Source organism: Zonotrichia albicollis, chromosome 5 (genome assembly GCF_047830755.1).
Source record: "Zonotrichia albicollis isolate bZonAlb1 chromosome 5, bZonAlb1.hap1, whole genome shotgun sequence".
Taxonomy (NCBI): domain Eukaryota; kingdom Metazoa; phylum Chordata; class Aves; order Passeriformes; family Passerellidae; genus Zonotrichia; species Zonotrichia albicollis.
Genome location: NC_133823.1, coordinates 60,687,043 through 60,699,492, shown reverse-complemented (window position 1 = coordinate 60,699,492; position 12,450 = coordinate 60,687,043). Strand labels below are relative to the sequence as shown.

General features: G+C 44.5%; 1 protein-coding gene across 7 annotated transcripts in view; it reads right to left on the bottom strand.

Moving 5' to 3' along the window:
* Positions 1-12,319, bottom strand: part of PCDH7 (protocadherin 7) — a 268,452-nt gene extending 256,133 nt beyond the window's left edge. For all 7 annotated transcript variants that reach the window (XM_014265583.2, XM_014265584.2, XM_014265586.2 and 4 more), the window contains exon 1: positions 7,326-12,319. In XM_014265583.2, coding sequence (XP_014121058.2) covers positions 7,326-10,511 — 3,186 coding nt within the window. In that variant the 5' untranslated portion in view covers positions 10,512-12,319. The remainder of the gene's footprint in view (positions 1-7,325) is intronic.
* Positions 12,320-12,450: the final 131 nt, after the last annotated feature.

Genomic DNA, 12,450 nt, shown 5'->3' with positions numbered 1-12,450 from the left:
ATTCAGGAATTTTTATGCTGTCAGGTGGCAATTTTTTTTTACTTAAAAGAGGTACCATAAAGGAATTTGTTTACACGACTGCAAGATAATATTGTCTCTGAAGTTTTGGCAGGTGGAATCAGTATTTCTGTATTCTGGTTCTATCTATGAGCAATTTTCAGCATCAGCTAATACCTACCTTCTGTACCCAGCCTTAAAAAACTAACTTTACATTATCCATAATTATCTGTAGATAATAAAAGACCTTTTATCAAATAGTGACAAATACCAATTTTATTGCTTCCTAATACTGCAAGAATGCTACTTGCAAGGACACATTCATTTCATTCAGTTACAAACTCAGATACTAGAACATTAAATCTGTAGCAAAATCTCATTTGATGGGAAAATGTTTGCCTTTAAAAAGTACACTCACTCTTATTAGTAGTTAATAAGGTAAATTAGGTTTTGAAAGACAAAGATAATGGTTTTCTTCAACTAATATTTGTGCTGTTTATGATCCACTCTGAGTAGAATTGATCTTTTGGGGCTATGCTGCACCATTTTACAAATGAATGATTTCAAAACAGCTTTTTGCCTAAATGAGAGGAATATTTTTTACTGGTATAAAAAATAAAAAAGTTACATCACTTTTACCTGCCTTACAGTTTTAAATGGGGCCAGAACATTGTTTTTGTTCAAACTTCTAAACCCAAAATTTACTCCGCAGGTTTTCTATGTTCTCCTTTCACAAAAAGTAATAATAATTGGTTCCTCCACACTGCTTGTATGTACTATATATACAGCTAATTCCTTGGGTTTTTAATACCTTCAAAAGTTGTTCTTAATTTTAATTTTAGATCTCTTGTCAGTGAAAATGGCCACATAAGAGTGAGCAAATGACTCATGCTAAGCACATCTCCACAGAGTTGGACAACTTCAGTGTGTATCACTGACATAATTCAGGAATTGACTAACTCATACTTCAGTGTAATCACATTTGAGATTTTTACTTGTGTGTTCATGACCTGCTCTCAGTTAAATATTTTTAGAGGAAATTGCATTAAAATATGAAATTAAAAAGTTTGAAATCTCCTATGGATTATTCTGGCTTTATTCCATTCTGATTCTTGTCACCCATTTCAGAAGCCCCACTAATCCTAGTTACTACAGCATTACTGTGATATTTTGTCATCCACAACAACAAAATACAAGTGAACTTGGGAAGTCTATTTCCTGAAATATATGAAAAACAGTAAATTAGTCCTAGCTTGAAATATACCTTTATGCATGCCACAATTTTCTTTTATAAACTTATTTAAAAATTAAAATAATAGAAAAATATATACAAAAAAATAACAATAGTTTAAATGATTTTTTGGTCCTTGATTGTAGCTGTTGGTCTATTTTTATCATTTCAAATATTGATTAAAATGAATGTATAGTTTATGCTACAAAAGTCTAAAATCTGATAACAGAAAACAAATTTACTCTTCCAGGAAAGAAATATCAAGGAAGAAAAATAGAAAAATACCATATTCTCAACACATGCTGAAATAAAAGCATTTAAAAAGGTTTTTTTTTTTAATGGAGAAATGTAGAATATAAATTGCATGGAACATATTTCACATAATATGGCCTAAGACTGAAAAAAGTATATTTTGCAGCTTTAACAGCTTCTAAATGTCTGTTGGAAGCAGACTTGCTTAGAAAATCTTTCTGGATTGCTGGATTGCTCATATGCTTCTATCAATATTCCCTATATATATAGTCAAAATTATGTTAATCTTGTTAAGATTAGTAATTAAGTACTAAAATGTTTTGCAATTACAGTGAAGAGTTCAGAGTGCTTGTCAAGGATTTAGTTGACTTATAAAGCTAACTACCTCTGAAGTTTGTTGATTTTCTTTTATATTTTAATGCAAAACCAAATTGATTAGTTTTATATGTCAAAGTAGCCTAGCATATTACTAAGTACATAAACCTTCTTAAACTTTTGAAAGAAAATACTTAAAGGAAAATGAGTCTGAAGCTGTAGAGATAAAACAAAGCTGTACTGATAGTCAAACCAGCAACTATCCCAAATACTAGAAAAACAGATAACTAAACAAAAACTTAAAAAAAAAAAAAAGAGAGAGAGAAAGAGGAAGAAGCACATTCAGAAACATAAAGACTGACAGCAATAGTAAAGCTCCTAACCATGGTTATAACCCAAGTTCTCCATGTATAATGCCAGAGAGCTGTCTGAGTTGATAAATCAGATTCTATCCTTTTAAAGATGTTTCTTGCTACCCTTTGCCTATAATAGTACAGTTCTTTACTTATTCAGAGCATGTATCCTCCTTTACTCAGATCCTGTCCCTTTTGGCTCTGTACATCTCCTGGGAGTGCAGAATGATTCAGTGGTAACTTAGTCATTTGTGCACTGTACAAGATGATTTTACTGGAGAGGAAAAAAATAAAAGCTGCACTTATCAGTGGAACACTTTCTGTTAAATAAAGATAATTAAAGCATCAATGATACATCCATTTCATGTTTAATTAGCCCCTCTCTCATCATAATTTGCTACTGAAGGTGAAATGTGGGTCACTTTTAAAAACTAATTGTAAAATATTTAACATAATGCAAAATGAGAACAGAAAATTGAAAATACTTCTGTACGTTTTTCACAAAAGAGTATGAAAGTTAAATGCATGAAAAAAGTCACCAATGTAAAGGTTTCTACTCAATAACAATGTTCTCTTTTTTTTAACATGGCAGTTAGTGCCACAATAACATTATTTTTATTATTATTATACTGTAGTGTATTTGCTTAGCTTAAAGTTGGGAAAAAATTATTCTTTAGAGGTGTTTGGGAATATAAAAAATAGCCTTTGAGATAAGTCTCTGGGTGTGTGTGTGTGTGTCTGTACATAAACAAGAGGAAAGATGATGCCCTCCTGTGTAGTTAAACTGATTGCCTCCTTAATGGATGAATTTGGGGTCCTATTAGGGCTGCTGGGTATTTGTGCATGTTTATGGGGAAATTGATCCATTTAGTTTATAGATTGACATACATGATAGCCAACTAGTCAAAATGCTTCTGCAATATTGCAGCAGACTGATTAATGTTTGAAATTTTATTAAATAAATTAACTGGCTACTGAACAAGGATTTTTTTTTTCCAGAAAATAATTTCTATGTATTTCACTTTCAGGAAAGTAAGACTTTAAGAAAATGCATATAATTTTGATTAGAGTGTCAGCACACTGATTTGATAAACATTTTTCTTCATGAAACAGTACATTTTCAATGAGAAAAGGTGTTGGGATTTTTCACAAAGAATTACAGAGGCTAAGAAGCCAATATCTGAAGTACAGAAATAATTATGTGCAGGAATTCCTTTACTGTTTCTTTAAGTTCCACTTATAGTGACCAATATCTCTTAAAAATAGAAGAAGAAAAAAAACACCTCAGCAATATAGCTGAAGTGTTTTAAAAAGCCAATAATCATTTCTTAATAAAGCAAATAAAAAAAGAAACCAAGATAAGATGATGGCCAAGAAACATAAAGAGTTTAAAAGGCCTGTTCTTCAAAGAGTGACTGGTAACATGTAGATTCACTATCAAAATTTTCACTGAAATAAAACTGAAATTACACTATTTTGCACTGTGAGACAAAGAGGTGAAGTATATATTACAAAACTATACCTGTAACTAAATGATAAAATAAACAAGTATTTACAATTAAAATTCATTATGAGACCTATGATTACGTATGTAGCTCTCCAAGCTGTTAAGTGATTCCCCTTAGGCACTGAGCTTTCATTATCTTTGGCTGTCTTTGCTGGAAATCCCAGTATCCAGGCTCCTCACAGGCAATGCGCAGCACCTGGAGGTTTCAAATTTTAAATCCCTGATCCAGAAAAACACTTAAACTCATCCCCATTCAATAAAACACTTCAGTACAGCTTTAACTTTTGGCAAGTGATTAAGACCTGTGGAATGCTGAGTGTTTTAAACATTTGTAGTGCTTTACTGAAAAGGAGAGAACTGATAAGAGAGAGGATAAAAGAATATTTCAGAGTAATACTATGCTAAGTAAGACAAGGATAAGAGTTAAACTCGTTAAAGATCTCCTAAAAATAGTGACTGTGAAATGTCAGAAGTCTACTGAATACAGAATTTTGTTTTAAACTGTATATAAAGACATGGTGTCAGAAGGAGAGTTACAAATTGTTTGCAGTTTTCTCCAATTAAGTTCTTTTATAATGTCCTGTATCAAACATGATGTATTTTGAAACTCATATAAGAAATTAATTCAACACCTTAAAAATTAAGTATCAAATCATGGGAATGAAAACAACCTGTGTCCCCTGGGGTTCAGCAGTCGGTCATGTAAGTAGAGACTTTATTCCTGACTGCTGTATTGTAGTTATAGGAAAGTATCAGTTACCAATTCTAATTACACTAATGGGAAATTAGCATCACTCTCATCTCCAGTAACTTAGAGCAGGTATGTTCTGCTGTGTCCACTTATTTGTTCTAAAATTTTATACACTATCTAATGTCTCCTTAGAACAAAGGGAACTGGCAATGAGTAAATAAAGGCAGTCTTAGAGATTTCAAAGTAGTGTCCCTACCACAGTCATACCATTGTGCTACTGGTTCTGTTCCAGAAATACAGCAGAACTATGAAACAATCTGATATACCCCCCATCAGAACCCCTAATCTGCATCTGCTTCTCATTTCTCTCCAAACAATTGTGCTGAACAAGAGCTCACGTGGTTTGGGTGTTAAAAATCCTCAGGTGTTTTGCCTGCTAAACTGAGAAATACTGCACTGTCAATGCTTGAGATGTGAAAAATATACATTTTATTTATTGTTTATGCAAGTCTTAATGTCCTCAGTACTATGTAAAATGAGCAAAAGTATACAAATGTCACTCAGCAACAATCTGGCAAGTACACATAAGAAAGTGGAAACAGAGGGTTTGTGACTGATAGATTCTCCCATAAAGTCTGTTATTTAACACTACCTTTACTGTTTTCTTGGACAATTTCCAATTTATTTGCATGCTTCGCAAGTGTGAAAATACTCTCTACATATTTAAAAATAAATAGATAAGACATTAGAATACTGGCTATAAACTACTTGAATAAGTGAACATTCCTAACAGGCTAAATATTTAACACAAGAGAACTATCAACACTGAGAAACTGCTTTGCGGCAAACAAGTAATGGAGCAATTCAAGATGCACTACTTTGTAAAAGTGCAATCAAGCCATTTTCTTCTACTAAGTTTTCTCATATATTTTGTATCAAAAGAAATCCTTGGAATATATTAAGTAATTCAAAATATATTACTGTATTATAATCTTAAATAAGTTTGAGGGGGTTTTATCAAGAAAAACAGAAATTTGTAATGAGTATTCCTTTACCTTTCCTACTCTTAGAGTGCAAATCATTCTTTTGCACTGAAATTAAACTACACTTTAGCAGATTATAACCCATATGTTTATAGATGAAGTATCAATAAAGAAGTGATAGGTGATTAGCATATATTTCACTGCTACTTTTATTCCAGTGTTTGCTAAAATGGCATAATAAACCTTAGGAGATGAAAGATAAAGAATTTATTAATTTGTATTTTATACAGATTCTTGTATAAAATTGACTATTCTCAAACTGAAATTGTGATGTACTCTCTAGGACAGCATTAATGAAATGTGTCACACAGAAGCTACTATGTCAAATGTTCTATAAGTCTGTATGGCTTGTATAGCCACATATACATAGGCACTGGTAGATATTACAATCACACTGTTTTGGTGACCTGAAAGACAAGAGGGGGTGGCTTACACAATTAGTTTTATGCTACTATATTTTAAGTATTTCTGAGCAGAATGCAAATACTGGCAACACTTTTAAAACCTCAGTTTTAGTAAACTCGCAAACATTTCAAAGTATAAAAAAATGTCATCGTGTACCATATTTGCACGTTAATGAGTGGAAAAGAAAGCATTTTTGTGAAACTCGGAAAGTCGGAATTTCCCTGTTCCAGACTTGGATGTGTAGTTACATGAATCAGCATTCATTTGCCTCTAGCTTCCTGTTGTAATGTGCATTGCAGTTGAGGAAACGTTCAGGATGTCATTTTATCCCTACTATCACTCAAAAAGTACTCCCCCAAAAAAGAGGGACCTCTGTTCAGGGTGCATAAGCGTCTTATAAAATAAACGGCAGCCTTCACCTGGAAGCTTGATTCCCCTCTGTGCTATCCCTATCTTATTTCCAGGACTGTAAAGACTGTCCCTACCATCACCAGTTTTGGGCTGTCGGAGCTTCACTGAACCGAGCCCTGGCAACACAGCCGAGACCAGAGCCAGCCACTCGCGGCACCCCTGAAGGCACATCTCGCTCCGAGAGGTCTCACGACTACAAACAGAGCTATGCAGCAGCTGGGCGAGCAAATTAGGGCCTCTCAGCGTGAATGAAATTTCACGAGATAGGCAAGAGGGGCATAAAAAAAAAAAGGAATGAGAACATTATATACTGAGGTGCGATTCTAAACTAACGCTTATATGTATTCAGAGCAACTGCAGCAATGAGTGCAAATCTCTGTGGTGTGAATTAGAGCGCAGATAGGCTGTGTAGATTATTTAAGCCTTTTGGTCCTAATGAAAGACCCGGTAATTACAGCCATTAACGCTTCAGCGCTGCGGCTGCAAATCCACTCTCACCCACAGCTTTAGGAAGCGTCAGGCAGGCAGCACCCCCCTTTCCCCGAAACAACTGGCTGCCGAGGCGAAACTTTCCTCCTCAGCAGGAGCTGACACATCCCTAGGGCCGGGAAGGCATCCCGGTGGGGAAGTGCCGGGACAGGCTGATGGAGGCGGGGAACGGGAGGGGGATGGCGGCTCCGCCTGCTGCGGGGTCCTGATCTCCCCTCGATCCCCCAAAACCGCCGGGTTTGGCCTCCGGGCTCGCGGCTGATAAAGGCATCTCAGGCTGCCTGACACTTCGCTGTCGGGACTGGCGACAGAGCCCGGCCCCCGCGACCCCTGCCCCTGCACGGACGGGCTGGTTGGCTGCCGGGTCTGATAAGCGGAGGCAATGATAAAAATTATAGTAATAGTAATAAAGATGTCTGACTGTCCTTCCTTCGTGCTGTGTGTTGGTCTGTGCACCTGACTGCCTGCCTGGAGGGAGGGGGGCGGGGGCACCAGACTGAACGGGTCACTGAAGCTGGACGGGGTGTGTGCCTGAGCCTGGGCGGGAGGCGGGGAACGCGCATCCCTGCTCCTCGCCCGCTCTGTGTGCGTGTGTCTGCGCGCTGGGGCCCGCGGGGTGCAGCGCTCTTACCTGCTTGCTGTACTTGCTGCTGGCCTGGCAGCTGTACTCGGAGCAATGGTCCGAGCCGATGGAGATGTTGTCGCCAGCGCCCACGAAGGTGTTTGCTGGGGGCAGGTCCTGCACGGCCTGGTGCTTTTTGCCAGCAGTGGGGGACTGTGGGTGCAGCTGGACCGTGGGCAGCGGTGAGCTCGACTTGTAGTGCCTGGCCAGGTCAGGGCTGCCTGGGCCACCATTGACCGAGCGATATCGGCCCATGCCAGGGCTGTCCGAGAGCTTCTCGTTCACGCTGTCGTAGCGCTGCCCATTGGGCTTGGAAGCCTCGACAGTAACAATGCTGCTGTAGAGGGGCTGCTTGCCCTTCTTGCCTTTCTTGTCCTTCTTGGGCTTCTTGGCCTTGTCGTGCTGCTGGGGGGTGAAGAAATCCTCATGGTCCTTCTTGCCAGCCTCGTAGCCATGCTTGCCCTTGGATCGGCAGTAGCGGGCCATGACCACCACGAGGATAAGAAGGATGACGGTCATGATGCCAGCCACCACGCCAATGACTATGCTAAGCCTCTGCTTGCTCAGCTCATAGCTGGGATCGCCAGCAATGTCCTGGGCCAGTGGGGTGTGAAGGCTGCGAGCCACCTGGCTCTCCACCACGGTGGCGTTGGACAGGCTCTCGTTGACAAAGACATGGAGCAGGGCAGTGGTGGACTGGGGGGGCTGCCCACTGTCATTCACCTGCACAACCAGGCGGTGCAGGCCATAGTGCTTGGGGGCCAACTTGCCCACCAGTGACACCACACCACTGGCCGGGTCTATTTCAAAGAGTTTGAAGGGGTTGCCCCCAACAATGCTGTAGTTGAGGTCAGCGTTGAGACCTGTGTCAGCATCAGTGGCAACCACTGTGGCCACCACGGTGCGCATGTTGCTGGAGGGTGGCAGCACAGTGTAGGAGCTGTTGCTGGGGAAGGTGACAGTGGGTGCATTGTCGTTCTCATCCATCACAAAGAGAGACACGGTGGCTGTGGCAGACCGTGGTGGCTCACCCCCATCCACTGCCTTCACCTTAAAGGTGTAGCTGGTCTGCTGCTCGCGGTCAAAAGAGACAGTGGAGAAAATGGTCCCAGTGTCATTCTCAATGGAGAAGATTCCAGCTGCCTGTTCGTGGTCTCCAGGCTGAATGGAGAGGCTGAGCTCAGCATTGCGGCCCTTATCAAAGTCCATCACAGTCACCATGCCCACGGGGCTGTTGGGCTGCAGGTTTTCTTTCACATAGAAGGTGAACACATCCTGCATGAAGCGTGGCTCGTTGTCATTGCGGTCCGACACCCGCACCACCACTGTGGTGGAGCCCTGCAGGGATGGCACCCCCTTGTCCCGGGCCGTCACCTGAAATTCATAGGTGTCCCTTTGCTCACGGTCCAGCACTGCCTGCACCGACACATCCCCAGAGTCGGGGTCAATGCTGAAGATGCTGCCTGGTGCCTCTGAGGAGAGGGGTGAGGCCTCCAAGGAATAGGTGATCTCGGCATTCTTGCCACTGTCCGCATCTGTGGCAACCACTGTGGCCACCCTCTCACCAGGCAAGTTGTTCTCTGGGAAGGAGACCTCCAGCACAGCCTGGCTGAACATGGGAGGGTTGTCATTAGTGTCCCCCACCCGCACCAGCAAGGAGTTGTTGCTGGACAAGCTGGGGCTGCCTGAGTCCACAGCCACAATCACCACGTTGTAGTCACGGACGGCTTCATAATCCAGAGGGGCCGAGGTGTGGAGGAAATACTTGCGCTTATTCTGTGGCTCCCCTTCTCCCTCACTGGCCGGTTTGAGCTGGAAGGGCACATCGCCCACCACGGTGCAGGTCACCACACCGTTTTCACCTTGGTCCCTGTCTGACACCTGCACCAAGGCAATGGGGGTGTCCACCAGCACATCCTCGGCCACACTTGCCACCCCGTCCCGGAGCGGGATGCGCCCGATTTTCCGGATGTCGATGGTGGGCACGTTGTCATTTTCATCCCGGATGTTCAGCACGACAGTGGCCTTGTCCGTCTTGGGGGGCTGGCCCCGGTCTCGGGCCATGACAGTGAAGCGAAGCTGGTTCACCTCCTCCCGGTCGATGCGGTGCAAGACGCTGAGCCAGCCCGAGGTCTCGTCCAGCCGCAGCAGGCGCCTGACGGACTCGGTGGCCGCCCCGAAGACATACTCGATCTGCCCGTTCACCCCCACGTCCAGGTCGGTAGCTCGCAGCTGCAGGATGGGGGTCCCGGGGCTGCTGTTCTCCGCCAGGTCCGCCTCGTAGACGCTCTTCTCGAAGCGGGGGCTGTTGTCGTTCACGTCGGTGATGAGCACCCTCAGGATGGCCTGCGAGGACCGCGCCGGGTCGCCGCCGTCCCGCACGCGGAGGCTGAGCTCGTAGGAGTCGCGCTGCTCCCGGTCCAGCGCCCCCTTGACGATCAGCTGCGGCTGCTTCTCCCCGTCCAGGGTGTCGGCCACCTGCAGCTCGAAGACGCTGCTGCGGGCCGCCGCCTCCGCCTCCTGCCGCCGCTTGCTGCCGCCGGCGAAGGGGGCGCTCTCGGGGGCCGCCGCGGCCGAGCCGCCCCCGCCGCCGCCGCCGCCGCCGCCGCGCCGGCCGCCGTCCCCGCCGGGCTCCTGCAGCAGCTCGTAGCGCTCGATGCCGTTGCGGCCGAAGTCCCTGTCGGTGGCGGTGGGGAGCAGGTAGAGCGTCCCCACGGGCCGGTTCTCCTCCACGGTGAGCGTGAGAACGGGGGAAGGGAAGGTGGGGGTGTTGTCGTTGATGTCCAGGATGATGACCCGGCCCTCGAACAGGTCCACCCAGCTCTGCGAGGGGCCGATGACCGACACCTCGAAGTCCAAGAAGCACTCGTTCTCGTCGAAGATCATCTGGCACTGCGGCAGCTTTTCGCGGTCGATGCGCCGCTCTGTGGTGCTCAGCTCCCCGGTCATGTTATCGATCTTGAGATAGTCGGAGCCCGACTCCAGGCTGAATGTCACCTCTCCGGAGCCCGTCACGATGCCCAGGTCGGCAGCCACGTTGCCGATGCGGATGTCGGCGGGTCCCTCCTCGGCCAGCCGGTACTTCAGGAGCTGCTTAGCCGCTGCGAGGCTGACCCGGAGCGGCGGAGGCAGGAGGAGCAAGAAGCAGCAGCAGCAGCAATGCACAAAGCGAAGGAGGGTCCGCATCTTCCTCATCTTCCTCGTACCGAACCCCCCCGCCTTCCTCTCACTCCCACCTGCCCCCCAATAAACTCCCCTGGTAAGCCAACAGAGCGGCTGAGAGTCCAGGTGATCAGTTATAAAATCCTTCTATTTCTGGAAACTTATTGTCTCATGACTGGTGCAATTGGTGGTCAAAACCCTGCTGCTGGCTCCTCTGCTGCTCTCCCTGCCTTCCAGTTCCGATATACTTACAGTTCACGGGACAGTGGATTTTGCTTTTTAAAGATTCATCTCAGTAGATAGGATGGGATTTTCCTCCTCCTCCCCCTTCTCCTCCTCCTCTCTGATTTTACTGTAATCACTTTGCAAGGTTTGCAATAAAAGCAGTAGCAGTACTGTACGATTCGAAGCCCCCCAGGTCGTCGTCTTCAACACTAGAGTTAACTACAATTCACACACTCTCTCTCTTTTCTCTCTCTCTCTCTCTCTCTCTCTCTCCCTCTCAGCCGTTTACGACCAAGGCAATAGCTTTATTCTTCCCCCTCTCTGCACACACAGGGGAAAAAAAAATTGTGATTTGCTTTATTCAAAGGGCTTGGGTCCGGGAAAACTCCAAATCCTCTTAGCAATGGGCAGTTCTTATAAAAAAAATAAAAAAAGTAAAAAAAAAATTCCCAATAATGTCGGTAGCTGCACAGCTGATAGGAGAACCCCGAGTATTACAGTGCAGTCCACAGAATATCCCCTTTGGTTGGCAGAAAAGCACCCAAATCCATCTTCAGAGATCGCTTAAAATGTTCAGCTCTTTCTCCGGAGCGGATTTTTTTTTTTAACAACTCTGCGCAAGGTCATTAGTCACAAAGCAACGATACAGAAACTGCAGAAGCCGTTTGCCCAGAATTTGCAAGGCTGGAGATAAGAACATAGACACACAACAGTCCCAAGTTTGTTTTTGCATCCGCAGTTTGTGTGTGTGCCTTACCTGCATTTGCACTGCATGTGTTAAAGCAATCTGGATCTGCAGCACTGAGAGCGATTCACAAATGAGATTGCAGTCTCTCTCTCTCTCTCTCTCTCTCTCTCTCCTCTTCCTTCCCGTCCCAATGCAGGTAACCAGATCTGAACTTGATCCTTTCAGTTCAAAGGTTAGCAACAAAACTATGTGTCCAAAGGCGATTATTGGTCTCTCGTAATTATACCCGGAGCGGAACAAGATGTAACTGGATCCCCCATGTGAATTAACACAGATTCTGAATTACATCCATATAAAGCGGAATGGCAAAGGGGAGGGGAAAAGAGCCGCGACGCGATTAAAAAAAAAAAAAATACAGAGTTCTATTTGCAAATAAAATTGTATCAGTCAGTTGTTTCCTGTGATCTGCACCGCCACAGTGGGTGAAATCTGCAATTGTGTATTCCCTCCTGTGTCTTTCAGAGAAGTGTGGATCAGACGCTTTCACGGCAGAGCGGCTTGTGCTTTAAAATGTTGAATGGCAATTGAGAAGCTTCCCACTCGTAAGGAAAAAAAAAAAAAAAAAAAAGAAAAAAAAAAAAAAAGAAGAAGAAGCAGTAAACCGGCAAGTTTGCCCAAAGTGGAGGGAGCTGCTGAAGCCTCTCTCGGTAGCTCTTCCCTGGCGCTGCAGCAGCAGAGCCGCCTGCGCTACATACACACAGAAAGAGAGGGAGAGAGAAAGAGGGAGAGCAGAGAGAGAGAGAGAGAGAGCGAGAGAGAGAGGGAGGGCGGGAGGGAGGGAGGGAGGAGGAGGAGGAGGGAGGACGAGTCAAGCGCTGCACTCCAGAAAGCTCAGTCTTACCCTCTGTCTCTGCTGCTAGTGCTGCAAGTGGGATAGCTGCTCATCACAAAACACCAGTTCTGTCCTCAAAACCGATCCTCATTTCACGCCCGAGTGTTGCTTCTGTGGCTTTCTCAAACCCGTGATCTGTAGTGATTTTCTCCTACCCTTTCCCTCCC